General features: G+C 46.8%; 4 protein-coding genes across 15 annotated transcripts in view; 2 read left to right on the top strand and 2 right to left on the bottom strand.

Moving 5' to 3' along the window:
- The first annotated feature begins 16 nt into the window (after positions 1-16).
- nob1 (NIN1 (RPN12) binding protein 1 homolog) lies at positions 17-5,149 on the top strand. Of its 2 annotated transcripts, none has more exons than XM_041950585.1 (10): positions 17-85; positions 511-643; positions 837-970; positions 1,222-1,293; positions 1,404-1,544; positions 2,196-2,384; positions 2,531-2,767; positions 3,140-3,237; positions 4,240-4,384; positions 4,603-5,149. In XM_041950585.1, exons 1-10 carry the CDS (start codon positions 17-19, stop codon positions 4,870-4,872), a joined length of 1,488 nt encoding a protein of 495 aa, XP_041806519.1. In that variant the 3' UTR covers positions 4,873-5,149. The 2 variants fall into 2 exon arrangements, with proteins under 2 accessions (XP_041806519.1, XP_041806602.1); XM_041950668.1 differs by having other exon boundaries at positions 1,407-1,544.
- A 586-nt stretch (positions 5,150-5,735) lies between these two features.
- cog8 (component of oligomeric golgi complex 8) lies at positions 5,736-9,640 on the bottom strand. The gene is made up of 5 exons (XM_041950247.1): positions 9,125-9,640; positions 8,560-8,767; positions 7,233-8,057; positions 6,702-6,870; positions 5,736-6,158 (listed from the first exon to the last, which is right to left on the bottom strand). Exons 1-5 carry the CDS (start codon positions 9,451-9,453, stop codon positions 5,824-5,826), a joined length of 1,866 nt encoding a protein of 621 aa, XP_041806181.1. The 5' UTR covers positions 9,454-9,640; the 3' UTR covers positions 5,736-5,823.
- A 376-nt stretch (positions 9,641-10,016) lies between these two features.
- On the top strand, positions 10,017-21,121 carry katnb1 (katanin p80 (WD repeat containing) subunit B 1). 2 transcript variants are annotated; one of them, XM_041950033.1, is made up of 20 exons: positions 10,017-10,151; positions 11,798-11,972; positions 12,872-13,002; positions 13,212-13,329; positions 13,608-13,708; positions 14,150-14,191; positions 14,424-14,507; positions 15,155-15,270; positions 15,392-15,463; positions 15,544-15,694; positions 15,800-15,990; positions 16,477-16,625; positions 16,844-16,894; positions 17,287-17,351; positions 17,436-17,666; positions 18,271-18,420; positions 18,541-18,617; positions 18,999-19,073; positions 19,159-19,275; positions 19,963-21,121. In XM_041950033.1, the coding sequence occupies exons 2-20, from the start codon at positions 11,933-11,935 to the stop codon at positions 20,102-20,104; spliced, it is 2,103 nt and encodes a 700-aa protein (XP_041805967.1). In that variant the 5' UTR covers positions 10,017-10,151; positions 11,798-11,932; the 3' UTR covers positions 20,105-21,121. The 2 variants fall into 2 exon arrangements, with proteins under 2 accessions (XP_041805967.1, XP_041806050.1); XM_041950116.1 differs by having other exon boundaries at positions 10,050-10,096.
- A 1,040-nt stretch (positions 21,122-22,161) lies between these two features.
- Positions 22,162-25,499, bottom strand: part of kifc3 (kinesin family member C3) — a 40,859-nt gene continuing 37,521 nt past the window's right edge. For 9 of the 10 annotated variants that reach the window (XM_041949370.1, XM_041949222.1, XM_041948906.1 and 6 more), the window contains 3 exons: positions 25,326-25,455; positions 24,503-24,549; positions 22,162-23,092 (listed from right to left, as the gene is read on the bottom strand). In XM_041949370.1, the coding sequence (XP_041805304.1) occupies positions 23,084-23,092; positions 24,503-24,549; positions 25,326-25,455 (186 nt within the window). In that variant the 3' untranslated portion in view covers positions 22,162-23,083. The remainder of the gene's footprint in view (positions 23,093-24,502; positions 24,550-25,325; positions 25,456-25,499) is intronic. The other variant, XM_041948981.1, reaches the window with a different exon arrangement.

Consider the following 25,499-nt stretch of genomic DNA (forward strand, 5'->3'; position numbering starts at 1 on the left):
AGGTCATCAGTCCAACATGGCGCCTACCCTGGTGGAGCATGTTGTCGCAGACGCAGGAGCGTTTTTAAAGAAAGCCCCTCTCCAGGTGAGGTTTGACTTACCTTTCGACCATTAACAGCCGTTTTTAATGACAGTAGCTTCGCAGCAGTTAGCTCGTAGCCGTCAGTGGTGTCAGTTAACCAGAGTGAAGCTAACTGTGATGGAGGCCCTCAGATCCGCACACAGGCAGCTGGACCAGCCGATAAACATCCGACTGTAGCGTCAAAGACCGGTTTATTAAGGATTATTCATTATTAGCAAAGAAATAGACATTGTGTTGTCCTTCATGATGACGTTACTTCTGATTGTGGGTCAGTGAGAATCCACAGACATGCAACATGTCAGTCACAGAAATAAGATTTCCTCACAGATCTTTGAAAAGCTCGACTGGTCACATGACGACTTTTAGAGGTGAAGCTTCATTCTCGAGCCTGAACATAGTCGTTTGATCAACACTTTGTTGTGTTCCAGGACATCGGCAGGAACATCTACACTCTGAGAGATGTGGTGGACGAGATCAGAGACAGACCCACCAGGAGGAGCCTGGCCTTCCTGCCGTACCAGCTGAACTTTAAGGAACCACGTCCGGAACACATCAGACTGGGTACACTGAACCCCGAACACATCATATTGAGTCCTTTCATTTCTGTTTCCAGATGTTCTTAAGTTCTAAATAACTTTACACCTTCTCACCTGTGTTCCGTACCTGCGTCCTCTGTAAACAACCTGACATGTTGGAACTGTGGCTCTTCAGGTTTGATCCTCCACTCTGAGCTGTTGCTTGTGTCTCGTCTCAGTGACAGAGTTCTCCAAGAAGACGGGAGACTACCCGAGTCTGTCGGCCACCGACATCAAAGTCCTGGCTCTGACCTACCAGCTGGAGCTGGAGCACGTCGGCTCCCAGCACCTGAAGAAAGAGCCCGAGGTCAAGGTACCTGACAGGGAGAGAAAGGCTGGGGGGGGGCATCTGTACGAAGTCTGAGGAGTGAGAGCTGTTGTTTGGATAAAACCAGAGACAGACAGAGTGAATAAACGATGACATCATGAATCATGTGACTCAGTCTGTGTGGAGGATGATGAGGATGCTGTAACCCTCCTCACTTCTTCCTCTTTCCCTGTTTCCAGGCTTTGTGCTAAGCTAACGTGTGACTGCAGAGCAATGTTTGAACCTTTTCTTCTCAGGTTAAGATTCAGAGCACACAGCGACACCCAGAGACTCCCGTTAATGTCGCAGGCTTCCACTTCCCCTCCAAGGTAACGCCCAGATGACGGCTTGACTCAATCTGCTTTCAGCTGTCTCATGAAAACGTCTCGCTGGACAATAAAACGCTTTTCAGTTCATTCTTTCCTCGATGTTCCTCCAGAAGCCCGTGGAGACTCTGAACGTCCCACAGACTCAAACGGAGACGGAGTCGTCACACGTCGCCGACACTGACGAGTTCAACAGCTTCCACTTCTGGAGGGAGCCGCCGCTGTCCATCGACGACGGCCTGCTGGAGTTACTGGTGAGTCAGACCAGCAGGGACGGTCGGCGTCTTCACACAGACAAACCTGCAGGGTCACAGCCAAAGACGAGCTCCATGTTTGTCTTCGTCGACGGTTCAGAGGATGAAGGGTGAAATGTGATTCTTCTTTGTGTTTGCTGACCTGCTGAATGTCTCCATCTCATCAACACTTTGATGATCCGCAGCTCTTCTGATGATTCTTCATCTTTCTAAACCAACAGCACAAAACGCCTCCCGGTCAGTTTGTCGTCTGTGAGGATTCGATGCTGTTCTTTGTCTTCTGATCGTACATTCAGTATCTTCAGAACACGAAGAACGATTTCATGACATTAACTTGAGCTTTATGAAACGTTTTTCACTTCAAGCATTTTATAGATCGAAGGTTTGTCGATAAAATAATCAGATGAATCGATGATAAATCTGTCAGATGCTGCTTTAATGTCGTCTCCTCTGTGGACACGCTGCAGATCACAAAGCTCTGCTCCAAGAGACAAACTGAACACCTCGAATCAGCGCCGCGTGTCACCAGTACAATTAAAATCAGTACGAAGGGATTTCAAAATAAAACCGCACTGAGCTGCAGTAACACGGGTCATTTCCTGTGTTCTCTGGTGGATGTAAACACGCTGTTCGTCTTGTTTCCTCTTCCAGGACTCGATGGAGGTTTTAAACTCAAAGAACAAACAGAAACAGACGGACGCACAGACGGACGCACAGACGGACGCACAGACGGACGCACAGACGGACGCACAGACGTCAGCTGACAGCGACGAGTTTAACAGCTTCCACTTCTGGAGGGCGCCGCCGCCGTCCATCGACGACAGCCTGCTGGAGTTACTGGTGAGTTCACCAAAGAGAAGAAGAAGATGCTGGTTTCAGTTGTTTACCCTGATTGGCTGACAGCAGCAGCACTGTGTTGTTGATGCTGATTGGTTGTTGTGATCACCTGGCGTCGCTCTGATGACGTGATGTTTGCTTATTTGTAGAAAGTGGACGACGTCTCAGCGAGCAGGTCGGACACATCGCTGCCGACCGACGAGCCGGACGACCAATCAGACGACGAGGACAAAGAGAACGAGCCTGAAGAGGAAGAGGAGGAGGATGATGATGGAGGTGGTTGGATCACTCCCAGCAACATCAAACAGGTGAAGATGGAGTCTGCTGATTGGACGGCTCCTGCTGATGTCAGAGTTGGATGTCTGACCACCGACTTCGCCATGCAGGTAACGGACGCCTCGTACCTGGAAGCGAGACGTCTGATTGGCTGTAAACGAATGTGACTGAAGTTATCGTTTATTCATGTTTTATACTGAAGATGCAGCTGTTGTTGAGAGATTCAGATAATTATTCTCTCGATTCATCGATCAAACAGCAAAAAGTTTCTGGAGCTGAAGGTGACGTCTTCAGATCTTCTTTTGATTCATTTCACTGTCATTAAGACAAAGTGGAGCATCAGGTCCTTTCATGACAGAAGCTGCCGTTTTCAGCCATCTTTGCTTGAAAAATGACTCGAATAATTGATCAGCAGTTAAAATGCATATTGATTTTCTCATCTAATCAGCCGACGGATCGTTTCTGCTCTGATGTCTCTCCAGAACGTTCTCATTCAGATCGGACTTCATGTTCTCTCCGTGAACGGGATGCTGATCAAACAGGCGAGGAACTACATCCTGAGATGTCACGCCTGCTTCAAGTGAGTCCAGCTTCAGTCTGTAAAGCAAAAACACCAACAGACATGTGGAGGTCGTCCTGAGGGTGGCGCTACAGGGAAGAGTTTGTAAAGTCCTTCCTGAAGTGATTTACCAAATCAGACCTTCAAAACATGAGAAATGTCTCAGCTAGTAAAGACTTTAAGATGCTGCTGCCAGGAAACAGCTGTAGCTCTGCCCAATCAAAAGCAATCTATGATGTAAACAGGAAGTCAGTTGTATTATTAGTCAGTATTTGTTTTATTTTTGTCTGCAAACATGGAGAAATCTGTGTTAGTAGTATTCCTACAGTTTATAATGAGTGGGAAACAGACAATTATGCTAAGCTAACTGTCTTTATTCACTCATTTAATCAAATGTTATCAGTAAATTGCTTCATAATTTGAGAGAAGTTGTTAATTTTGTGAAATATAATTTAAAATCTTGCAGCCTGAATCATTATTAAACAACATTTGTGAAGTTTCAGCTCAGATATGTGGGTCTGGGTCAGATATTGGAATAACGATAACACTTATGAAGAGCTGCTGCAGCCGCGTCCTGGACTGTGTTCAAGGTCCAGTGTGAGGGATTAAAGGGATCTGTTGGCACAAATGTAATATAATATTCATGTTTTCATTAGTGAAGAATCACCTGATGACAAAAATTGTGTTTCTGTTAACTTAGAATGAGTCTTTATATCTGCAGAGGGAGCAGCTCCTCTACAGGAGCCCAGAAGGGACAAACCAAACACTGAGTCCAGACAGAGACTCCTGCGTTCTGACTCATGTTTTTAGTGGCCACCGTAGTTTCTCCTCCACATTAGGAAGGGGGCGGTGAGGCGAGGGGTGTTCAGGCGCTTGTAATCTGCAAACTCACCACTAGATGTCACTAAATCCGTGAAGTGTAACGGACTCTGTCTCTGGACCAGCGTGTTGCGATGTCGCTGCAGAAGCTGTAAACTGTCAAATGTGAACGAGCATTTCAGCTGAACGTGTTTTTAATTTCAGGACGACCAGCAACATGAACAAAGTGTTCTGTCCTCACTGTGGAAACAAGACTCTGAAGAAGCTGGCAGTGACGGTCAGCGAGGACGGCAGCATGCAGATGCACTTCTCCAAAAACCCCAAAGTGCTGAACTCGAGGGGGCTGAAGGTGAGACAGGCACACACCCAAACCCAGAACTGTGCAGTGCAGTCAGAGGTCAGGAGTCCTGTGACAATCACAGAGAATCCTGCACCTTGTTCGTGTGTTGGGTCCATGTTGACCTAAATATTAGAGTCCATACAGAAAGTTTTCCACGTTATTCAGCCTGGATTCAGGTCCTGCGAGGTGTGACTCAGCCTCATTAACCGCTCTGTGTGCTGTTTCAGTACTCGCTGCCTCTGCCTCAGGGAGGGAAACACAGCCACAACCCTGAGCTGGTGGAGGACCAGCGCTACCCGCAACAGAGACTGTCCCGCAAAGCTCGTCAGAAGACCGACGTCTTCAACCCGGACTACGTGGCCGGAGCCTCGCCGTTCTGCGAGAACGACATCTACAGCCGAGCCGCCAACCTCCAAATCAGAGACGGCCAGTGCGGAGGCGGCAGGAGACGAGCAAACCCCAACGCCCCCGGCAAGAAGTTTGTCAAAAAGAAGTGAGGAGCTGACAGACGGCTGGACTCATGTAAACTGACCGGAGCTTAAATGAAAGGATCATATAGGAGGTTCTGCATGTTTGAGTCTGTTAACGTCAGGTCCTTCAGGCTGTAGGTGAAGCAAACAGAAACAGCTGTTTGGTCCTTTAAATGCAACACCAGCATTTTTCCTTCTAAGATTTTGAATACAGAAGCGTGAAGAGTGTGTGTGAGTGTGTTGACCCAATTTATCAATATAATGTATCAATATTCTACCTGAATAAAGTCAATCACCAACCTCAGCTGCTGCAGAGTCACATGATCACAGAATCTGTTCACACTGAATCTTTAATCTCATTTGAATGTACAGACATGCGTTTGATTGTCAGTCCTTTGATCCAGATCTTAAAGGAACAGTCCCAACATTAAATCAGCCGTGCTAGCAGTTTCCCCTTGCTTCCAGTCTTTGTGCTAAGCTAGGCTAAACAGACCCTGGACCTCTCTGTACTGAAGCTCGTCTCCGTCTTCTCACCAGGAGACTTCAGGTCCTGTTGTGTCTGTCTGGAATTTGTATATTTGAAGGCGCTCGAATAGAGGAAGAAAACATCTTAACAGAGATGTCAAGACCAAGAAAATGAGCACGTTCTCACATTTGAGAGACCTGGAACCACCAAATGTCTGATGTTATGTTGAAAAATGATCTAAACAATCAGAATGGCTGCAGATTTCCTTTGAATCAGCTGACTGATCGCTGCAGCTCTGAACGGTACAGACGTGTTACAACACCTCTACAAACCTCGTATCTTTTAATGGACGCCTGCTGAGCTTCCTGTTAAACCAGTCTCTGTCCCCTAAACCTTGAAAATAAGAGTCGGGCAGCAGAGGACAGGAAGTTAACAAGTTTTTAATTTTTATCCAGAAACTACCCACAAACCTCAGAAATAAAAGCCCCTCGATCATCATCGTTTAGTGTCCACTACTCCAAAGAAAACTCTTCATCCTGAAGCGTCTCTTCATCCTGTTCTTCAGACCTGGACTCCGTCGGTTCAGACTCAGATTCTCTGAGGCCTGACGGGGTCGGTGCTGGATCTGGACGTCCTGCCTCCACTGTGAGGTCAGGCTCTGTCAGCGGGTCTTTGAGCTGCGTCTCAAACGTCAGGCTGTCGAGTTCGGCGGTGACGTCGAGCTCCGGCGCTGTCTGCGGCGCTAACGTCTCTCGCTCTGGCAGCAGGAAGTCCAGCGGCTCGAGGACCGCGGGGAGGTCGATGCAGCCCAAACTGCCGTACCTGTGCAGCTGCGTCGCAGGAACACCTGCAGAACAAAGAACAGTGAGTTTAAACGTCTGAGGATCAACTTCAGTTTCTGGTCTGAGAGTGATTCACAGTCAGGTGAGTCTGACTCCTGAACCAGAACAGACGGCGAGATGCTGCCACGACTTCAGTGTGAACAGTGTGAAACTCTCAGCTGTCAGATTTATTCAGACTTCACGGGTCTGAATTTGGATTATTGAGCTGTTGAAATATGAGAAAAACCCAAAGAAGCAACCTGTTGATCGTAAATGCTTTAGTTCAGGACAGTTCACTGTAACTACAAACACTATCAGATTGATCAAATCTGTCCTTTAGACTGATTATTTATTACATATCATATTATTTGAGATTCATTTCTCCAGTTCAGACTGAATGATGACCTCACGCTTGTTTTCGTTGACGTCTCTCTGTTCTGCCTCCTGGTTGGTTAATGTTTTCTGGACTTCTTTGTAAAGCTGTTTCGAGCAGATCACTGTAATTATTAGGTTTTTTGAGTGAAATGATAAGTAATGATTTAAAAATGACAGAGGACCAGGACCCTCACCCAGAATGACGGCGAGCTGAGCCGGAGGAAACAGAACCTGCAGGCAGCGGTTGAGGAACGGCAGCAGATCATCAGCGTACGAACAGCAGAACTGAACAAACAGCTCCTTCTCTCTGCCGCTGAAGGCCGACTCCTCCGCCCGGTGAAACACCAAAATCTGACGGGTCACCTGACAGGAAACAAGACCAGCAACACTCATCACACCAGTCCAACCTCAAGCTGTCGGGTAATGAGACCAACAAGCTGAAGAAGCAGGACGACCTAAATATCCAGATTCACTGCAGTGCTGAGGTCAGTCCAAACCAGGGTTTTACATACAGGACTAAATGTCTGGCACAGTGTGACAGCTGCTGTCAGGTGTGCACACCTGCAGGTTTCTGCAGCACAGAAACATTCTTCTATAAATGGCCAAAAGTTAAAAAAAAAGAAAAGAAAAGAATTGTGATTCATCATCATGCAAATGAGAGAAGTCCCGTCTGATGACGAAGGTGTGACTCACCTGAAGGGAACTTGTCCTTAAAGTCTGCTTACCTTCTTGAGGGCGTCTTCGAGACATCTGGTGACGTCCTGAGCCAGGCCGAGGGGGCAGCAGAGCCGGAGGTCGTTAAAGGCGGTCAGGATGTTGTTGAGGAAGCAGGCCAGCGGCTGGAAGTCCAGCAGTGACATGGGGGGCTGCAGGGTGCCAGGCTGGATGCTGGGGGCCACAGGAGGGATGGTCCCTCCCAACACTGAGGGCAGGGCGATGAGCGTGTACAAGTTCATGTCCTCCTGGAACTTGTCCACAGCCTCCTGCACGGCCCTGACGAAGGTCTCCGCCGCCACCTGCTGGAACATCGGTGCAAGTTGTCCGCGGAAGTCCGCCCCCACCCTGCTAAAGGACAGGCCGAAGTACATGCACTGACCCAGCAGGGAGTCCAGGCGGCCCCCCACGCCTCGCTGCAGGTCCCTCTCTAAAGTCCCCAGGAACTCAGCGACCTTCTGCACCACCCAGCCGTGGAAGATGGCGGCCTCGTTCACCACCACCTGCCCACCGGCGGGGGGCACCAGCGGGTCCTCGTCAGAGAAGATGGCTCTGTACTGAGTGATGATGTCGAACAGGTGGACTCTGCAGGCCTCGATGGTTTTGGTGATGTGGAAGTAGGGGTCGTCTTCAGAGATGGCTGCGAGGATGGAGTTCAGCCAGGTGCCTCGCGCCTGCAGGAACTTCACCCGTAGCTCCGCCTCCGTGAACACGTCCATCCTCCGCAGGTAGCCAATCACACGCAGGCAGACGGGAAGCTGCGAGTTGCTGCGCAGCTGTTGCAGCAGCTGGTTGAGCATCAGCTGAGTCGACTGCCGCACTTCACGCACAATACCCTGAAGATACGAGATGTCAAATATTAGTCAAGATTAGTCTGTAAATCCATCAGCAGGAAATTAATCTGCAACTCTTTTTATAATCATTTCAGTCTTTTTTCAAGCTGAAATCTATCTAGTCTGGTTGCGTACGAACTGATGAAGTGATGAACTGATGAAGCCTGCTCGGATGAGAGGCGAAACGTCTTCTAAGACAAACTGACGAGGTCCAGTTGCGAACGACTGAATGCCCTAAAGCTTACAATGACCTGGATGAATGAGAATATTCACAGGCAAGCTGAAATCTTGTTCAGGGCTGCAACTGAAGATCACTGTCAGCCTATCAATGAGTTATTGTTTCTGTTTTTAAAATATCAGAATGGTGGAAACCTGAAGCTTGAGGTGTTGTCTGTAAAAGTCTTCATTTAATCATCATTCAGATGCTTCGATTCATTTTCAACGAATCAATCCGTCATCTTTTTCATCCCACTTGAATCTGCGTCTCAAACACACCAGGACTCACCTGGATGACGGGGAGTGAGGAGTGCTTCTTCTCCAGCCTCTTGACGTATGCTGCCAGCTCCAGAGCCTCCTCGTAGTAGCCGTTGCGGACGCAGGTGTCCATGAGCTGAGGGATCTCCAGGATCTCCAGGATCTCGGTGTGACGGTTCAGCGTGAGGCTGTTCATCCGGCGACTCGCTCCGATCTCCTCCGCCTCCTTCATGAAGCCCCTGAACACAAACAAGTGTTCACATGGAGAGCACATTCACACCTGCGTTACCACTAAGATGTCTCATGTCCACGGGTGGATTAGCAAAGGCCCGGGGGGTCAGGGGACACCTTGTCCGTAGCCTCCGTTTTATTTGATTTTGTTTCAGCTGGTGCTGCTTTCAGGCCCGATTATTTCAGTTAAAGCTAATTTACTATATTAACAAACACTCACTTGAATTAACACTCACTAATTTCCCCGCAGTGAACCTGCAGCCTCTGGACCCCTGAGGGTCTGGGGCCCCAGGATGATGCCACCTTTGCACAGTTGTTGACTCACTTTTAGTGTTATTACACCTTTACCTGTAAGCGGCACTGACCTGCATCTTTCCCCGAAGCTGGGCAGCTTGTCCAGCAGCCGGGACACGCTGCTCTCCACCCGGCCGAAGTCCCGGTAGATGTGCTCGGTGCAGTCGGCGGTGCGGATGAAGGTCTGGTAGTTGGAGAAGGCCAGTTCCCGGGTCTGCTGCAGGATCTGAGCACGCTCCTCTGCCAGCCGCTCCGGCTCCCGACTCAGCTTCTCCACCCCGAAGGAGCTTAGCTCGGACAGGTAGGCGGCGAAGTCCGGGTTGTCCCTCCAGCTGTCTGGAAAGCTGTCCTTAAAGATCGACGCCAAAATACTCTCATCCTCCACGTCTACCGCCGCCATGTTGGACGGCTCCGATTCTAAATAAAAGTAGCGCTGCTGCTGCCCGTTTGTCAGTGAAACAGACTCATTGAAGGGGTTTAATATGTGGTGGTTTATACGTAAACTACCGTAAAAAAAAAGTCAATTCTGTCCTATAAAACCCTGAGCGAGACTACCAGTGTTGACAACTACTTCCTGATTCCTCCAACTGTCTTCTTCTCCTTCCTTTTTTCCCTGCATCCATCTTCAGCATTATCGCCACCTGCTGTGTAATGTCATACCGTTATTCGTTAATCAATTTCTTTGATTTCTTGTCAGTTTTCGAGTGCAAATCCCTTGAAATGTGTTTTTTTGATAGAATATCAAAACGACAGATTTTTATTCATGCGATGCTTATTTGTTAACTTAGTTCACTGGAGTCATTCAAATATATCTAGTAAATCAAATATAGGGCAAGCACATTACATTACGCTTCCATTTATCGTTTGTATTACAACATATTAATTGGCATTTGCTTCAATAAAGTTTTTTTAAAGTACGTTTTATGACGTCAGCGGAAGTAGAGGGTTTGTCCATCAGTTGCTAAGCTGCAGCCCAGAAGTAACGAGACTGTCAACAAGTTGTCATCAGCTGCTGGGACAGATTAGCTGCCGCCGGTTTTACGGTAAAACTTTAACCTCCCGCTCATTCAGATGATTAACGGCGGCGAACAGACGAAGGTAAACTGACCGCGATCTGCATTTTGTTCATAACGCAAATGCTGAGACAACAACTAGCCCTAACTAGCTACCCTATGCTAACTAGCTTTTATTAGTTGGCTGCTAGCTAACGTTAGCTAGTGTTCTTTAACGACAGTTAATTCACCACCTGCGACTGTTGACTTTAAATCTAGCATAACTAACAAGTGTTCGGAGTGCTTCAGTAATGTAACTTAGTGATGAAGATGACTGTACGTTTCAGTCATTTAACTCGAGCCTGTTTCTAGCGTTAGCTAATCTGTTGTCTAAAGTGACGCTTGATAAATTACTTCAGTGGTGTTTTTTAATTAGCTTACTAAACATTAACCTCGCCCTAAGTTAGCTTAAGTTAGCTACGTTATTGCTGGTGTTTACCTGAGTCTTCCGGTGATACACCTTTAATTCTGTGACCTGAGCAGTTTCAGCTGTTTATTTTGATAAGAATTAAATTTCAGTAATTCAGATATCAGAGAGTCTCATGTTTTGATAGCTTTCTAGTATTAACGTTTGCTTACAGAGGTCTGTCTGTGGAGCAGTAACACCTCAGATGAGACTATTTGGTCGACACTTTGGACGTTTTCATCCTCTAGTGTCACTAAATCTGCCAGGTTAGAAATGTCAGTTCAGCCAAATACTATGATGGAACTATGTTTTGGTAACAGCAGTCAAAGGAATAAAATCTGATAAAAAGCTTTCAAGACACAGATACTAATGTTTCAGTAAGTCGATGCATTCAGCTCTACTGAAATGACTGCAGTTAATACTGAAATGGCTAATTTATTTAGTATTTATGGATTTTTTTTCTTGAAAAGTCATTTTATTTGTTGCACATATTTAAAATAGCAAATGTTGACCAAAAAGCTCGACAGTTAGAATCAGCTAAGATACAATGATTAAAATAGACTGTGCTAAACATTTTGAACTCAAAGTTCAGTAAGTGCTCAACTGTTCCCGAAGCTTTCGGCTGTGTCCACAGTCTTCTACAGCAGCTGAGTGAGGGAGAACTCCTCCACAATGTAGAACCAAGACTAGAAAACTGTTCAGACGCCCTTCGATTGTAACTGACAGCTTAGAATGAAGAGCAGTAAAACAACAACAAAGCCTAAATAGAAAATAAGTCAACGAAAATATGGAAAAGCTGCAGGCTAAAGTCACACTAATCATGCCTACCCATATTACAATTCATCATGTGGGCATCAATAAATGACTACTATTAAGTTAATTTATTAATTAAAGTCTGCTGATGTCTGCTGTGAAGGTACAGTAGGTAGCACAGTAGTAGTTCTGCTTGTGTTATTCCATTTACTACAAATCGCGAATATTTAATGTCACAAAGTACCATTTTTGTAACCATGCTGCTGTTTGTTTTCATTGTTCCAGGCAGCCGGTGCTTTACAATCATTTCCGTTCAATATGGAAATCAATTAGCAGACTGCTGAAACTCACTTCAGTTGTGTGACAGTGAACATCCAGTCTGGATGGTTTTAGTCAAACAGTGTTACATGTTATCATTGTGAAGTAATGCAGCAGTCCAATTATAGATATGCATGTGTATTTGCACACACACACACACACACACACAGACAGCACCATGCTGAGTGTCAACAGGTGTATGTATCTGTGTGCAGGTGGAGGAAGCTCAGTGCAGACAGTGAATGAGAAGCTGATGTCTGTCCTCACTGATCCTGACTGAACTTCATGAACTGACCTCAGCAGCGGTCCAGAACTTCTAACAAAGCAGCCAGTCTCCCAGTGTGACAAGTATGGCTGCCGCCAACACCACCAAGATCTCATGGCGACTGCGTGAGTACAGCCTTTGCTGCTCCTGTTAAACATCCTCTTTTATTTAGACTGAAATCAGTGATGTAACACTGATATATTCCTGTCTGCTTATTTAGTCTCTAAACAGAAAATGATTTACGGTCTCGTGGTATTTATAGTATCCTGCTAACATCAAACGTTTCACTGCCACCACAAGCTGCCAGGAAGAATTTTTTTGCTTTACTTTGTTGACATCAAATTCATGATAAAATTGCTGTTTCAAGACAATTTAATGATAAACAAATGCACATAAGGACATTGAAGACGCAGATGTTCCTCCCTACATTTATCTGAATTCAATGTGGCTTCCGGCAACAATCCACACCTGAGTTCTCTGGTTTGGTGAGTCCAACACCATGTGAAGAGGAATAAACTGGTTCCTCTGCTCGTTGAATATTCATGTGTCTGTTGTGCTCCTGTCTGGATTACAGAGCAGGAACTGTAAGTAGGTCTGCAGACAGTGACAGTGCTGATATACTAGTTTTAACTACACCTTAGTTTGTGCATCATGACAAATCCTGTGTTTTTATGTGCCTCTGCAGTTGTAATGAAGTCTATGACCACTGGGGGGCAGTTTATCAGAATGTTTAGCAAAGTGTGCAACTGACTCCGAATAAACCAGAACAAGAAAGCTTGCAAGAGAAACTTATATGTATGTTGTGCAAAAGTGAAGTTCTCAGTGAAGATGTTCAAGTGTCAGCCAAAGATGATTCGACCCTGATCTGAGTAATGACACCACCATTGCTGCCTCTCGTCCGCGTGAACGAGTTGCTGAGTTCAAGTCCTCAAAAGCTGTCAGTCAGTGCAGCTCTGCAGGGACACCAGCAGCGTCTTCAGAGGCACAACAGAACCACATCTGTCCCTCGTGTGTTGTTGTACAGAGGAGTTCGAGGCTCACTCCAGCACCGTTTCCTGTTTGGCTCTGGGGAAGAACTCCGGCCGCCTGCTGGCCACAGGAGGGGAGGACTGCAGGGTCAACCTCTGGGCTGTCAGCAAGGCCAACTGCATCATGGTGAGACCTCGTCACTGCACCTCTGACGTGAACACCACACCACACCACAGCTGAGAGAACATGGAGCTGGGGGCTCTGGACTTTTACTGGTCTGCCGCTGTGATTCTGTGATGAAGCACTTTTCTCATTTTCAAACGTTGAAGGAGGTGTGAAAGGTGCTCAGCAGCAGCGTACCCTGACTGTGTGTGTTTGTGCTCGTTGTCTCTCAGAGTTTGACGGGTCACAAGAACCCAGTGGAGTGTGTCCAGTTCAACGCGTCAGAGGATCAGATCGTCACTGGTTCACAGTCTGGATCCATACGAGTCTGGGACATGGAGGCTGCCAAGAGTGAGGCTGTGTGTGTGTGTCTGTGTGTGTGTGTGTGTGTCTGTCCGTGCTCCTGGACGGGGTCACAGTTGGGAGGAGGATATGTTACTGATGTGTTTGGACAAACGGCTTCATTCACACCTTAGATGAGTTTTTCAGACTTCAGTCCGTCTCTGAAGCTCGTTGGTTGTATTTGCAGTTTTTTTTTTAATCAGCTCTCTGATACTCAGTGAAAATGGCGTCTTTGACTCGGTCCAGTTGTCGGTCAGTGTGACTCTGCTGCTTCCTGTCTTCTCCAGTTTTAAGGACTCTGATGGGACACAAAGCCAACATCACCAGTCTGGGCTTCCATCCGTTTGGAGACTTCCTCGCCTCGAGCTCCATGGACACAAACATCAAGGTGGGGGTGTGCTCATGTGTGTGTTTGTACGTCTGTTTTTGGAAAGGTTTCATCGTTCAGCACACGTAAAGAAACAGCAGTATTTATCTTTTCAGCACATAATTATCACGTCACTTCCTCAGTGCCTCCTTACTGGTTAGAGACGTGTAGCCGTGGTAACCTGTGCCAGCCTCTGTTCTACCTGCATCTGCACCACCTGACAGCCAGCACGACGAACCACTTGCATTGTGGGATATTTCTGCCTGTGTAGTGAGATTTTACCTGTGAATAGTTTACGTCTGGTTTGGGACGCAGCGTTCAGGTTCAGGTTGTACTCGGTTTAGTTTGGGTTCATGGGGGGCTGGGGGCTCCATGTGTCATGGAGAATGTGTGTTTGTACTGTTTGAAATGTCTCTCTGTTTGTTTTCTTGCTGTCGGGTCATGTGGTTTCCTGTCTGTCAGCTGTGGGACGTGCGGAGGAAAGGATACGTGTTCAGGTACACGGTAAGAGCTGCGAGAACGTGTTGAAATAAGACAAAAGACTTTCCAGTAACATTTAAAAACGTATTCAGATCATGTTGAAGTCGGTTAAAGTGCTGCTACTGAGACTCGAGTGTTTTTCACGTCAGATGTCAGCGTCCTCTGCAGCAGACGGATCCATTATGTGTCTCAGAATAACAGTCAGTGTCCGTCGATGCGTCCTGAAGGTGAAGCCGTGCTGGTGTTTGTGTTGCAGGGTCACACTCAGGCAGTCAGGAGCGTAGCCTTCAGTCCAGACGGGAAGTGGTTGGCTTCAGCCAGCGACGACGGAACCGTTAAGGTACGACCGGACCTGGTTCAGGAGCTGCTGAGCCGAGAGTCAAACTGTTATTCACTGCTGGAATCCACTGCTCACATTTGTATTCTTATTCTTTTATTTGAGTTCGTTATTTAAATCAGTTTTTTGTTTTTGTTTTATTTATTTATTTTTTTTCTATTGGTGTTCAGTTGAAGCAGAGGTCATCTACATTTGTTCAAGGGCAGAACTGGTCCAAGCCGACACTGTGGGAGACCGACTCATATAAAAAGACATAATTAACCTGTTATTCTTTTGTATTTTCACTGCTTTACAAAGTTAATGTTGTTTTTATGAATCTATATCAGTGCAAACAGCCTCCTAAAAACATGTAAAATCCATAATGATAACTAGATACTGAACTAGAAAAAGCTCTCAGAGCTCCAACAAGGAGTGAACGAGTCCTGATCTTAACAAAAACTTCAGAATCCAGGAAGCATCAAAAACAATCGTTTGAGACTCAGTTCAGCAGTTTGAGACTCAGGTGTGTGAAATAGCCGAGCTCAGTGATTCTCTGACAGCTCAGTGAATGCTAACTGCTAACTGTTCGCTCACCACGTAGTGTCCACGTAACGAGCCGTTCTCTGTCCGAACAGTAAAACACTCTGAGTGTCTTCTCTCGTCTCTGTCAGCTGTGGGACCTGATTCAGGGGAAGACGATCACAGAGTTCACGTCTCACACTGCAGCCGTCAACATCGTCCAGTTTCACCCCAACGAGTACCTGCTGGCCTCGGGCAGCTCCGACAGGTACGCTGGCACACCTGAACCTGCAGTCGTGACTGTGTCCCCTCAGTGTTTCAGGCTCTGCTGCTTTGAAGCTCGTGCTGGACGTTTGCACTGTGTGAGTTTGTCTCTGTCTCGTCCACAGGACCGTCAAGCTGTGGGATCTGGAGAAGTTCACGATGGTCGGCTCGATGGAGGGGAACACCACTCCGGTCAGGTGAGTTTTCTCTCAGTGTCGCAGGTTGGAGAGCATGTTGCTGTGATATGACCTCTGACCTCTGACCCCCCCGGCTTCAGGTGTTTATGTTTCAGCCCGGATGGCGGCTGTCTGTACAGCGGGGCCGCGGACTCTCTGCGGGTCTTTGGCTGGGAGCCCGATCGCTGCTTCGACGTGGTGCCGGTGGCCTGGGGAAAAGTCTCCGACCTGGCGATCTGCAACCAGCAGCTGGTGTGTAGCTCCGCCTCCAGGAGAAAAACATTACCGTTACTTATAAAAACACAGTATTTGGATTAAACGTCCCCTCGAACCGTCTGCTCGCCCCCCTCCTGTCAGATCGGCGTGTCTCACCAGCTCTCCAGCGTGTCGTCCTACGTGGTGGATCTGAAGAGGGTGAAGAAGAGCGGCGGCTCTAAGATCCAGGGAATCGTCAAGGACAACCAGCCGCTCACAGAGCCAAAGGATCCGAAAGGAGCCGCGCTGCGCAAAAACTACGAGAGGCCCACGACCACCTGCAGCTCGCAGAGGTACGACAGCTCCAACAGACGGCTCACCTGCCGCAGCTGACACACCTGCAAAGATTTAACCACACAGAAAACACTGAGACAGTGTTTATATATTCTGCGATGAGATATGTTTTGGTTTAAGTCATAACTTTGACAGTTTTATTGTGTTTAATATGTAAAGTTTTTGTCTGTCTGCTCGTCTGAAGACAACACTGTTCAACAAATCAAATATCCAAAAAGGTATACAGTAGTTTTAAAAAGGTAAACTTAGAAATCAGATTTAATTTAATTTAATTTAATTTAATTTAATTTAATTTATTAAGATCTTCATTAGCTTCATGAAAACAAAAGTTAAATCCACACACCAGATTCGACTTGACTAAACGTCACATTCCAGCGCTCTAATTTACAGTTTCACTTCCAAAGAAGAACGAAAAGTGATTCTGCTACACAAGAACCGGACCTGAATAAAACACCTTTCTCCGTCACATGTCGTGATGTCATCAGGGTGAGGGAGAGGTCGGACGCTGATAGGCGGAGCCCCGAAGGCGAGAGGCGGAGCCCCAGTGAGGACGAGGCCGAAGAGAAAGTGTCGTCGGCCGAAATCCACAACGCAGAAGATTATAAGGAGATCTTCCAGCCCAGGAACGCCATCTGTAGGTGGACCGTCAGCGTCACAGCTCATGTCAGCGCGGATCAGCTGCTGTTCTGTTCGGCTCAGTTTCTTTCATGTTAAGCAGCATTTATTTCTTTCTTTTTGCTGTAAAGGTGGACAAAACACAAAGCTGCTGTATGTAAACGTGATATTTTAGATAATAAGATGTTATTATTGTGTTTGACTGATCATTGCTGACTCAGTTCTCCTGTCTGTCAGCTCGCACGCCTCCCAGGATGTCAGAGCCTTTCCCTGCTCCTCCAGAGGACGGTGAGTCATCACATCTTCATCACAAACCTCATCACTGTGACACTTCAGGTGAACTAACGGCTTTTTATTGAGAAAGTCCAGGTGAAAAGTTAGATTTCTCCTCTATGTTAAAGGATAACTTTGGTTTTTTACAACCTGGACCTTATTTGTAGCATTAAATACGACCATTTACTCACCCAGACAACTTTGGTGGCATTTGGAGTCGTTTTGAAGAAATTAGCCCCAGAGGAGCGACGCGTATATCCGTATAATGCGAGTACTCGGGGCATCCATGCGCAGCCTCTATATAACACATAATCTGCGGAAACTCGTTCATATTCCAATATTTAGTTATGATGTGCTGGTGCTATTCACAGTGAAGTTACTGTCCCCCTTCGTCTTCTTTGTCTCAGAGACCATATTAGCGATTGGCCGTCAGCTGAAGGACATGGTCTCTCATTTTCCTGAAAAGCAGCAGGTCAGTGAACGCAGCAGCCATGCAGCCATGTGTTTGATGGAGCGACACCGTGTTTCTGATGCATTCAGTGTGTGTGTGTTAAAGACTCCTCCGCTGGCCTCCTCCACACCTGTCCAGAGGGTGGAGCCTACAGTGGTCTCCTGTGTGAAGCGCCCGGCCCCCTCAGCTGTCGGCTCGGCGTCCTCCAACCCCCCCTCCTCCGGACCGCCTCCCCCGCAGCCTCCCGTCACCATGGCGAAGTCTAAACCTCAACCTAAAATCATCCTCAGCACCAGGAACGAGCCGATCGGACTGAACGTGGCCGACTTCCTTCCTGTGAGTCTGAACGCCTTCAGCTCAGAGCCACGAGGTTTTCTGCTGTCCGTCCCGCTCTCTGTGGTGATGTGGACATTCACTCTGACTCCAGCATGAACTGATCACATTTTGGGGGTCAAAGGTCACTGTGACCTCACACAACACATTTTTGACCATCATGCAATAATTCATGTGTTCATTATGACAACATTTCACACAGACGTCTCAGAGGATAGAATGATGAAGGTCAAAGGTCATCTTCACTGTGACATCTGTTCATTGTTCAGCAGCATCACTCAGGAGCAGATATTTCACACCTGCTCAGATCCTGAGTTGGTCACTCGGATCTTGAAACTGATTGTTGGGATCTTCTGAGCTGCAGGTTCAGCGTGTGTGAAGCCTCCACGTTTCAGTTTCTTAATTAATCTGTAATTAATGTGTTTATGTCGAGTCCTCCTGGACTTCAGCTGAACTGAATTCAGTTAGAAATGTAAGAATAGCCAAAACTCTGTCATGTGACCTCTCAGTCAGTGTCAGCAGATCCCTGAGAGACCTCTCCTGTTTACTGCTGCTGAACATGTGGACAGATGTGCGTTAATGGAAGCTGCGTCTGTTCCCTCCTCAGTCTTCACCCAACAACCGAGCCGGCGCTCTGAGCGACGAGGAGGCTCTGTCTCAGATCAAGAAGGGTCACGACACCATGTGCGTGATGCTGAGCAGCCGACACAAGAACCTGGAGACGGTCCGGGCCGTGTGGGCCCGCGAGGACATCAAGGTGAGCAACACACAGCGGCCAATGAAAGACCAGCGCTGATACCTGCTCACTGTGCGCTCCTGTCAGGAACAGGGACTTCCTGTCCCTCCTCTTCACTTCCTGTCTGCTTCCTCTCCGCAGAGCGCTCTGGACACTGCTGTGTCTATGAATGACCTGTCTATTGTGGTGGACATCCTGAACATCATCAACCTCCAACCGTGAGCCAAACACACACAAACTACACAAACTACACACACACGCTGCACAACATATTGATCAGTTAATCAGCACAGGTCAGATTCCAGGTTTTTTTATCATATTTTCTGTCCGTCAGTCAGGACTGGTGGTGATTTGAAATGACACTTTGCATTAATGGAAATCTGTGGATCAGTTGGTTCATATCTTCATCATCATCACCTTGTCAGGCTGTTTGTGTCAGAAAGTGATGATGATGATGAAGATGAAGTGACTGTCTGCTTTTTCAGCACAATAGAAGACATGCACATGTCAGAGTGTGTGGATGAAACAGCTGTTTTTATAAAGAGTCTGATATTAACTATGATTCCAGTGATTGTTTGGATCAATAATCATGTTTTCAGGTCGCTGTGGAAGCTCGATCTGTGCACCACCATTCTTCCTCAGATCGACAAACTGCTGCAGAGTAAATACGAGAGGTGAGTGACTGATCACACAGCCTCCTCCTCCTCTTTAAAGATTACCGTCATCAATAATCTGCACGTTATTTTTTCATGAATTCAGCTACATGCAGACCGGCTGCACGTCTCTGAAGCTCATCATGAAACACTTCTGGATGCTGATCTCAGACACTTTGAAGGCGGCGCCGTCCGTCGGAGTGGACATCACGCGAGAGGAGCGGTGAGTCGCCGTCTGGTGATTGATTGATGAACGCTTCGACTTTCAGAAACGACAGATTCAGTTCTGACTCAGCAGACGATCTCTCTGTGTGGACACACGAAGAAATGTGTCAGCAGGAAAAGACAGAGTGTGTTTCCCCGACGACCATTCAGCCTTTCAGCAGTTAGTCTGTGTCCGAATCAGCAGCTCGATGATTCAAAGAGCCAGAGACACAAACAGGAAGTGAATGTAAAAACGTTCAGATCTACTCCAACTATGACCACACTGTAAGAGACGAAGGACAACAGGTCCATAAATCAAGAGTTTATCTCCCAGAGTTCCTTTCTGTCCAAACGTCTTTCTGTCCAGACGTTTTTCTGTCCAGACGTCTTTCTGTCCAGACGTCCTGCTGAATACGGGTTGGAGTTTGGAGGTTAGGGTTAGGGTTCAGCTTCTCTTCAGCAGGACTGTGGAGTCTTTCCTCCATCTTTTACAGTTTAGCTCTGAAGAATCACTCAACGCCACTGAACCTTCAAACTTCAAAGAATTTAAAACGAAACTTAAAGAAATGATCAAACTAAAAAAATCATCAGGCATCAGTGTGGAACTCTGAACCAGCGGGGGCTCAGAGATAGACCTGAGGTTAGACTTAAACTGATGTCAGCAGGATCCTGATCTGATACTGAACTGTTGTTTGTGTTGCTGCAGACACCAGAAGTGCAGAATGTGCTGCAAACAGCTGAAGAACCTGAGCAACATGGTGAAGAACAAGGCGACGCAGGTCGGTCGCCACGGCAGCGCCTTCAAAGAGCTGCAGCTGCTCATGGCGCCGCTCGACGACTCTCTCTGAGGCGCGGCACGCCGCAGACGGTTTGGGAAGTACTGACATCATCACCACATGCATCAGCTGACCTGGACGCTGCGGCGTGTGTGTGTGTCAGTCTGATCATGTGACACATCCTCCAGAGGCCTCCGTCTCACTGAGAGCGAGGAGAAGAAGAAGAAGTGTGTAATTTAAAGACGCTCTTCTGTACAGGAACTCGCTGACATGTCGAGGAAATCCGTTTGTCTTAGTATCAGAGAAGAACGATGTCAGTTTGACTCTCGGTCTGATGGACCCACAGCGATGCTGCGTTGATCTCGGGCAGCGAGATCACACGACGAAACACGGCGGCGTCTCATCTGTTCTGCAAAGCTACAAACAGGAAGACATTTAACTGTGAGTGAAACGGCAACGCCAAGACGACGCCCACATTTCAGTTAGCATTAGTGTCGTGTCTGAAAATATGAGGCTACAGCCAGCAGCAGATTAGTTTAGCTTAGCATGAAGACCAGAAACAGCTAGCCAATCAAAATCCATCAATCAGCATCTCTGAAGCTCGCCGTTTAACTCTCTATGCCAGGCTGGTTGCCAGGCAACCAGCAGAGACATGCTGAAGAAGAAGTTTGATTTAGTTGTGTTCACTGTTTGTTGTGCAAATGAAAGAAACCAGATGTTTCCAGTCTTTATGCTAAGATAAGCTAACCAGCTTCATGTTGCTCATCAACCTGAACGTCGAACTCTCACCTGGAAAGCGAGCAGGTGTGTTTCCTGAGACGTCCTGCTGAAGCGATGGGGCGCAGCTCGTTTTGTGTCTGATCACCTGAAACAGGATCTCAGGTTGTTGGTAATCAATTACTAATAATCTGTAGAAAACACGTGTCAGTCAGAAACCTGTGCTGGAGTCAGGTGTTGCGTTCACCTGAGGGGATGATGCAGAAACACGTGATCGACACGTTTGTTTCTGATGTTTTCTACTTTTCTCTGCTTTCCACACTGAGTCTGTTTTCAATGCACCGTTCTTACTGTTAATAAAGTTTTGTTGGGATGAAAGAAGAGTCTCTTCTGTACCAGCAGGTGGCAGTAAAGAAACACGTCACATGACCGTGGAAACACGCTGCATTCAAAGCCCGAGTTTCTTCAACAGAAAGTATCTGACTGTTAAATTAAATTAATAATCATCTCCGAGAGGAAACGAGCGATCTGCAGACGGACTGCCGCTCGGTGAGTCAATGATCTGTGTACAAGTACTTTTCCCTTACACTGACCTTCAGTGCAGTATTGAGGTACTTGTACATTCACGAGTATTTTGTCTGACAGCTGCTCCATCTGAAGACTGGAAATATGAACTAAAACATCTGTAAACATCACATACGGAGCTGATCAGCGTCACAGCGACCAGCGACTGGAACAACAATCACGTGAAAACATTCATCTGTAATAATCTGAGATTTTATTGAAAACAGTCAAACTACTGAACAACTGAAAACAAAACGATCAGCTTCACATCATTATTATAATTATTCTGATTCTCAGTATTTTGCAGACGGATTTCATGAAGCCGGTTTTTCTTTTGTCGCTGACGGTGACTCAGATTTAAAGGACTCGTTCAGTGTTTGGACGGATTTCAGTCTCAGTCAGAACATGGTTAGCCTAGCCTAGCTTAGCAGAAAGACTTGAAGTTCATACCTCAAGAGCTCACTAATTAGTCTGCATCTCATTTGGTCTGTGTTGTGGTAAACCAGCTCTACTACACTTCATGAACTTTTCCTTTAAAGGTGCAGTACGGCGACATACCATAATATTCAGTTATCTCTTTATTAGCGTAGAATCACCTGAAACTAAGAATCGATGCGTTTTCGTTACCTTCAGTCTTTTTATCCACAGAGGGAGCAGCTCCTCCTCCACAGGAGCCCAGAAGGGACAAACCAAAGTGGCACAGTGAGACTTTCAGGGACTGTTCTGCTAACTGCAATCTGCAGCCTCACCACTAGATGCCACTAAATCACCCTGAGCTTTACGTATGTGATACTATCAGTCTGTTCTTTTACATTTTGATCAACATGGACGACACGGAGAGCTTCAGGTTCGTTTGAGTGTTTATTAAAAAGGAAATACAAAAAAACAAACTTTAAAAACCTACAGCAGAGACAAAGCAAGCAGACAGCAGCTACAACTACGACTAACTACTCGCTCCACCTGCGTCACATCAAGCACCGGGTCAGCAGCTACAGGAGCACGCTGTCTGAGGTGACCAGACGGCGGCAGGAGCACGCCGAGGAGAAGCGCTCGAGGAAATTTAAGATCAGAGCGTCTTTTCGTTCAAAGGAAGACGAAGCTTCTTCAGCTCAGCGTGAAAAACAAACATCCACAGGAAGAGAAGAGGATCCAAGAACAACACTCATGTACACGCAGGACTTCCTTGTATTGCTCTCGTCTTATTGGACAGCTCCGTGTCAATGGAGTACCCTGATTGGATGAAGGAGGACCGCGAGGACACGAAGACAGCCTCGTCAGAAAAGCACAGAGGAGGAATCAGGATCTGATAAAATGAATCTCAAAATGTTCACGGGGCATCAAATAAAACAAAAAAACAAGATTAAAGCAAGTCAAACATAAATATTCAACCATATGATGCATATATTAGAATCAACCACGTGGACTGTGGGTTAGAAATTAATCTAGAGGTTTAAAGTGCGACTTTACAAAGAAACAATAACAGAAATACTGTGATCGGAGAGCAGATGCTGTGGTTCAGGGTCAGAGAGACGCAGAGGGTCTCAGTTCAGTTCAGGACCAGCTCTTTGAGCCTTCAGTGGTCTCTCAGTCACATTCATGTCCTTCATCACAGCAAGAACACAGAAAGCCAAAAGTTAGACCCCGATCACCGCAGGAGTCTCCAAAGGTCCCATCAGTCTTTGCTCTGTCATCCGGTCGTGAGGAGGAGTCCGGCGGGGCGGAGCCTCGGGGTGCTGGCAGACACCCCGCGCTCGCCTCAGGCCGTCAGCTTCAGTCGTCCTGTGGAGAGAGCACGCCATCAGTCATGTGACCCGTCTCGCTGTCAGACCATGTCCACACTGCTGATCCACACCAGCAGCTTCACGTCAGTCACTGATGCACCACCATCACGACCCTCCGATTTCTCCTCCAGCGCCACCTTCAGGTCAAAGGTCTCTAACAACTAACGAGCAAACCAATTAACCTCCAGCCTCAGCTGCACTTTGTGTTTACTGCTAATTAGCAACATGCTAACTAATGAGCGTGATGTGTTTTCACTGCTCACTGACTGTAGGAAGTACAGAAACAACTGAGGGCCACGAGGATTTAAATCCTAACAAACTGAATGTTGTGATCGACATTTCAAACTCTGACGGAGCGAAACTTTTTTAATTTAGTTTCATTAATAAATTTTAGAATTCGTTGCTTTATGATTGAAATCTTTGGCCTTTGTTTCATTTCTGTTGGCAGTAAAACATTCGCTGTCTGTAAATTATTTATCTGAAACTTCTCTTCTGATTCTGACACCTCGTGTTTTACTGAAGCATCAGGACTGTTGCCATGGTTACCTGCAGATCAGACTGACTCACAGGTATGAGGTAAACTGTGTCGGCGTCCTGTGAAACAGTTCAAACAAACACCGACAGTGATCAGACTCATCAGTGTGGACATGGAGGTAAAAAAAAATCCCACAATCCTCAGCTCATCAGCAGGACGCCCAGGGGGAGGAGGAGGGGGGACACCAGCTCAGTCGCAACACACACACACACACACACACACACACACACACACACACACACACACAGACAGAAGTCACAAGGAAAAGCTTCCTGATTTAACAAACTCAAAAACACACAGAATCAGTTCATCTCTGTGTGTCCAGGACAGGGTTAGCCTAGCTTAGCATAAAGACTGAAAGCAGGGGGAAACTGCTAGCCTAGCTCCATCAGGAGGGAAAACAGTACAGAATCCTCTCTGATTGGCACATTGTTGGTTGAACAGGACGGAGCGCTGACGAGCTGCTGAACTAACGGCATACATCACACTTGAGTTTTTTCTGTTTGGGTGGAGCTAAGCTCGCAGTTTGCCCCCGCTTTCAGTCTCTGTGCTAAGCTAGGCTAACCTCGCCCTGTGACTTTACAGCGTTCTTCTTTCGTTGTGACTTGAACCTGCTTCTGCACAGATGAGGTTTGGTTTATATTTACATTAATATCTTTAATAAGACGAGACTCCGGCATTCAAACAGGCGACACAAACAGCACCGTGGGCTCCGTGGGCCCTGCTCCCGGCCCGCAGGCACACAGACACAAGCTGGTGCAGCTCTGTGGTTAGGTGGGGAGTGTTAGATGGATGGAGGGAGGGGGAGGCACCATGCCATGCTGAGCGCTTCCATGCCAAGCTATCCACCAATCAGCATACACCCCCACCTACCTGCCCACCGTCCCCCACCAATGGGCTGGCTCTGTCTACCTGTCTGTCTGTAAACCAACCAATCAGACCACAGAATGAGGACACGAGCAGGACAGACTGACAGTGGGTGACAATCCTCCTCCATCGACTCTGATGGAGTTAATTCATCTGCTTTCATCTCCTACATTTCCCAGAATGCCTCTGTCTCCTCTTTCAGACCTTCAGTTGATTACTTTTTAAATCCGTTATCATTAGCTTGATAGTCAATCAGTGTCACTCTGAATGATTGTGTTAAATGAACACTGTTCCCAAACGAAAACTGCGATTTAAATAAAGTTTTAATAAATTGAATTAACTGAATAATGAATTGATTGGATGCTGGACAGATAAAGATAAACGGATCTCACATGAATCTGCTGTCAGTAATCCTGTAAAGAGTGATGGTGACCACTGACGCTGGTTTTAACCGACTCATAAAACTGACCCTGAACTCATCGCGACAAACAGAAAAATTATACTGGATATGAATACACCTGTGTGTATTTATACTGCATATGTATACAGCTGTCTATTTACACTGTGTATGACTACAGCTGTAGGTACATATTTGTGTGTAGTTATACAGCATATGTACACAGCTGTCTGTTTACACTGTATGTACATACTTGTGTGTAGTTATACTGCATATGTACATAGCTGTGTGTATTTGAACTACAGATGCAGTATTTATACCTGTGAACACTTTCATGTACTTGTGTGTATTTGTACTGCAGATGTAGTATTTATACCTGTGGACAGTTTCATGTACTTGTGTGTATTTGTACTGCAAATGTAGTATTTATACCTGTGGACAGCTGGGACTGGGACCTCCTGCGGGAGCTGCTGGGAGTTCTGGAGGCGGAGGAGAGGGTGGAGCCGGCGCTGCTGGCTCGAGAGATGGGGAGAGGAACGGGGGTCACTGGGGGGGAGTCCAGCTGAGGAGAGGTCAAAGGTCAACATTTATTACACACATTACAAA

This window comes from Chelmon rostratus, chromosome 1 (genome assembly GCF_017976325.1).
Source record: "Chelmon rostratus isolate fCheRos1 chromosome 1, fCheRos1.pri, whole genome shotgun sequence".
Lineage (NCBI taxonomy): Eukaryota > Metazoa > Chordata > Actinopteri > Chaetodontiformes > Chaetodontidae > Chelmon > Chelmon rostratus.

Excerpts from the sequence above, each read along its gene's own strand:
- cog8 (XM_041950247.1), bottom strand. The coding sequence starts at position 9,453 with ATGGCGGCGGTAGACGTGGAGGATGAGAGTATTTTGGCGTCGATCTTT. Across the intron at positions 8,058-8,559 it reads CCTCACTCCCCGTCATCCAG|GGTATTGTGCGTGAAGTGCG; the intron begins GTGAGTCCTGGT and ends TCGTATCTTCAG. Across the intron at positions 6,871-7,232 it reads TCGAAGACGCCCTCAAGAAG|GTGACCCGTCAGATTTTGGT; the intron begins GTAAGCAGACTT and ends GTTTCCTGTCAG.
- katnb1 (XM_041950033.1), top strand. The coding sequence starts at position 11,933 with ATGGCTGCCGCCAACACCACCAAGATCTCATGGCGACTGC. Across the intron at positions 11,973-12,871 it reads CAAGATCTCATGGCGACTGC|AGGAGTTCGAGGCTCACTCC; the intron begins GTGAGTACAGCC and ends GTTGTTGTACAG. Across the intron at positions 14,192-14,423 it reads GATACGTGTTCAGGTACACG|GGTCACACTCAGGCAGTCAG; the intron begins GTAAGAGCTGCG and ends TTTGTGTTGCAG.
- nob1 (XM_041950585.1), top strand. The coding sequence starts at position 17 with ATGGCGCCTACCCTGGTGGAGCATGTTGTCGCAGACGCAGGAGCGTTT. Across the intron at positions 971-1,221 it reads AGAAAGAGCCCGAGGTCAAG|GTTAAGATTCAGAGCACACA; the intron begins GTACCTGACAGG and ends TTTTCTTCTCAG. Across the intron at positions 1,545-2,195 it reads ACGGCCTGCTGGAGTTACTG|GACTCGATGGAGGTTTTAAA; the intron begins GTGAGTCAGACC and ends TTCCTCTTCCAG.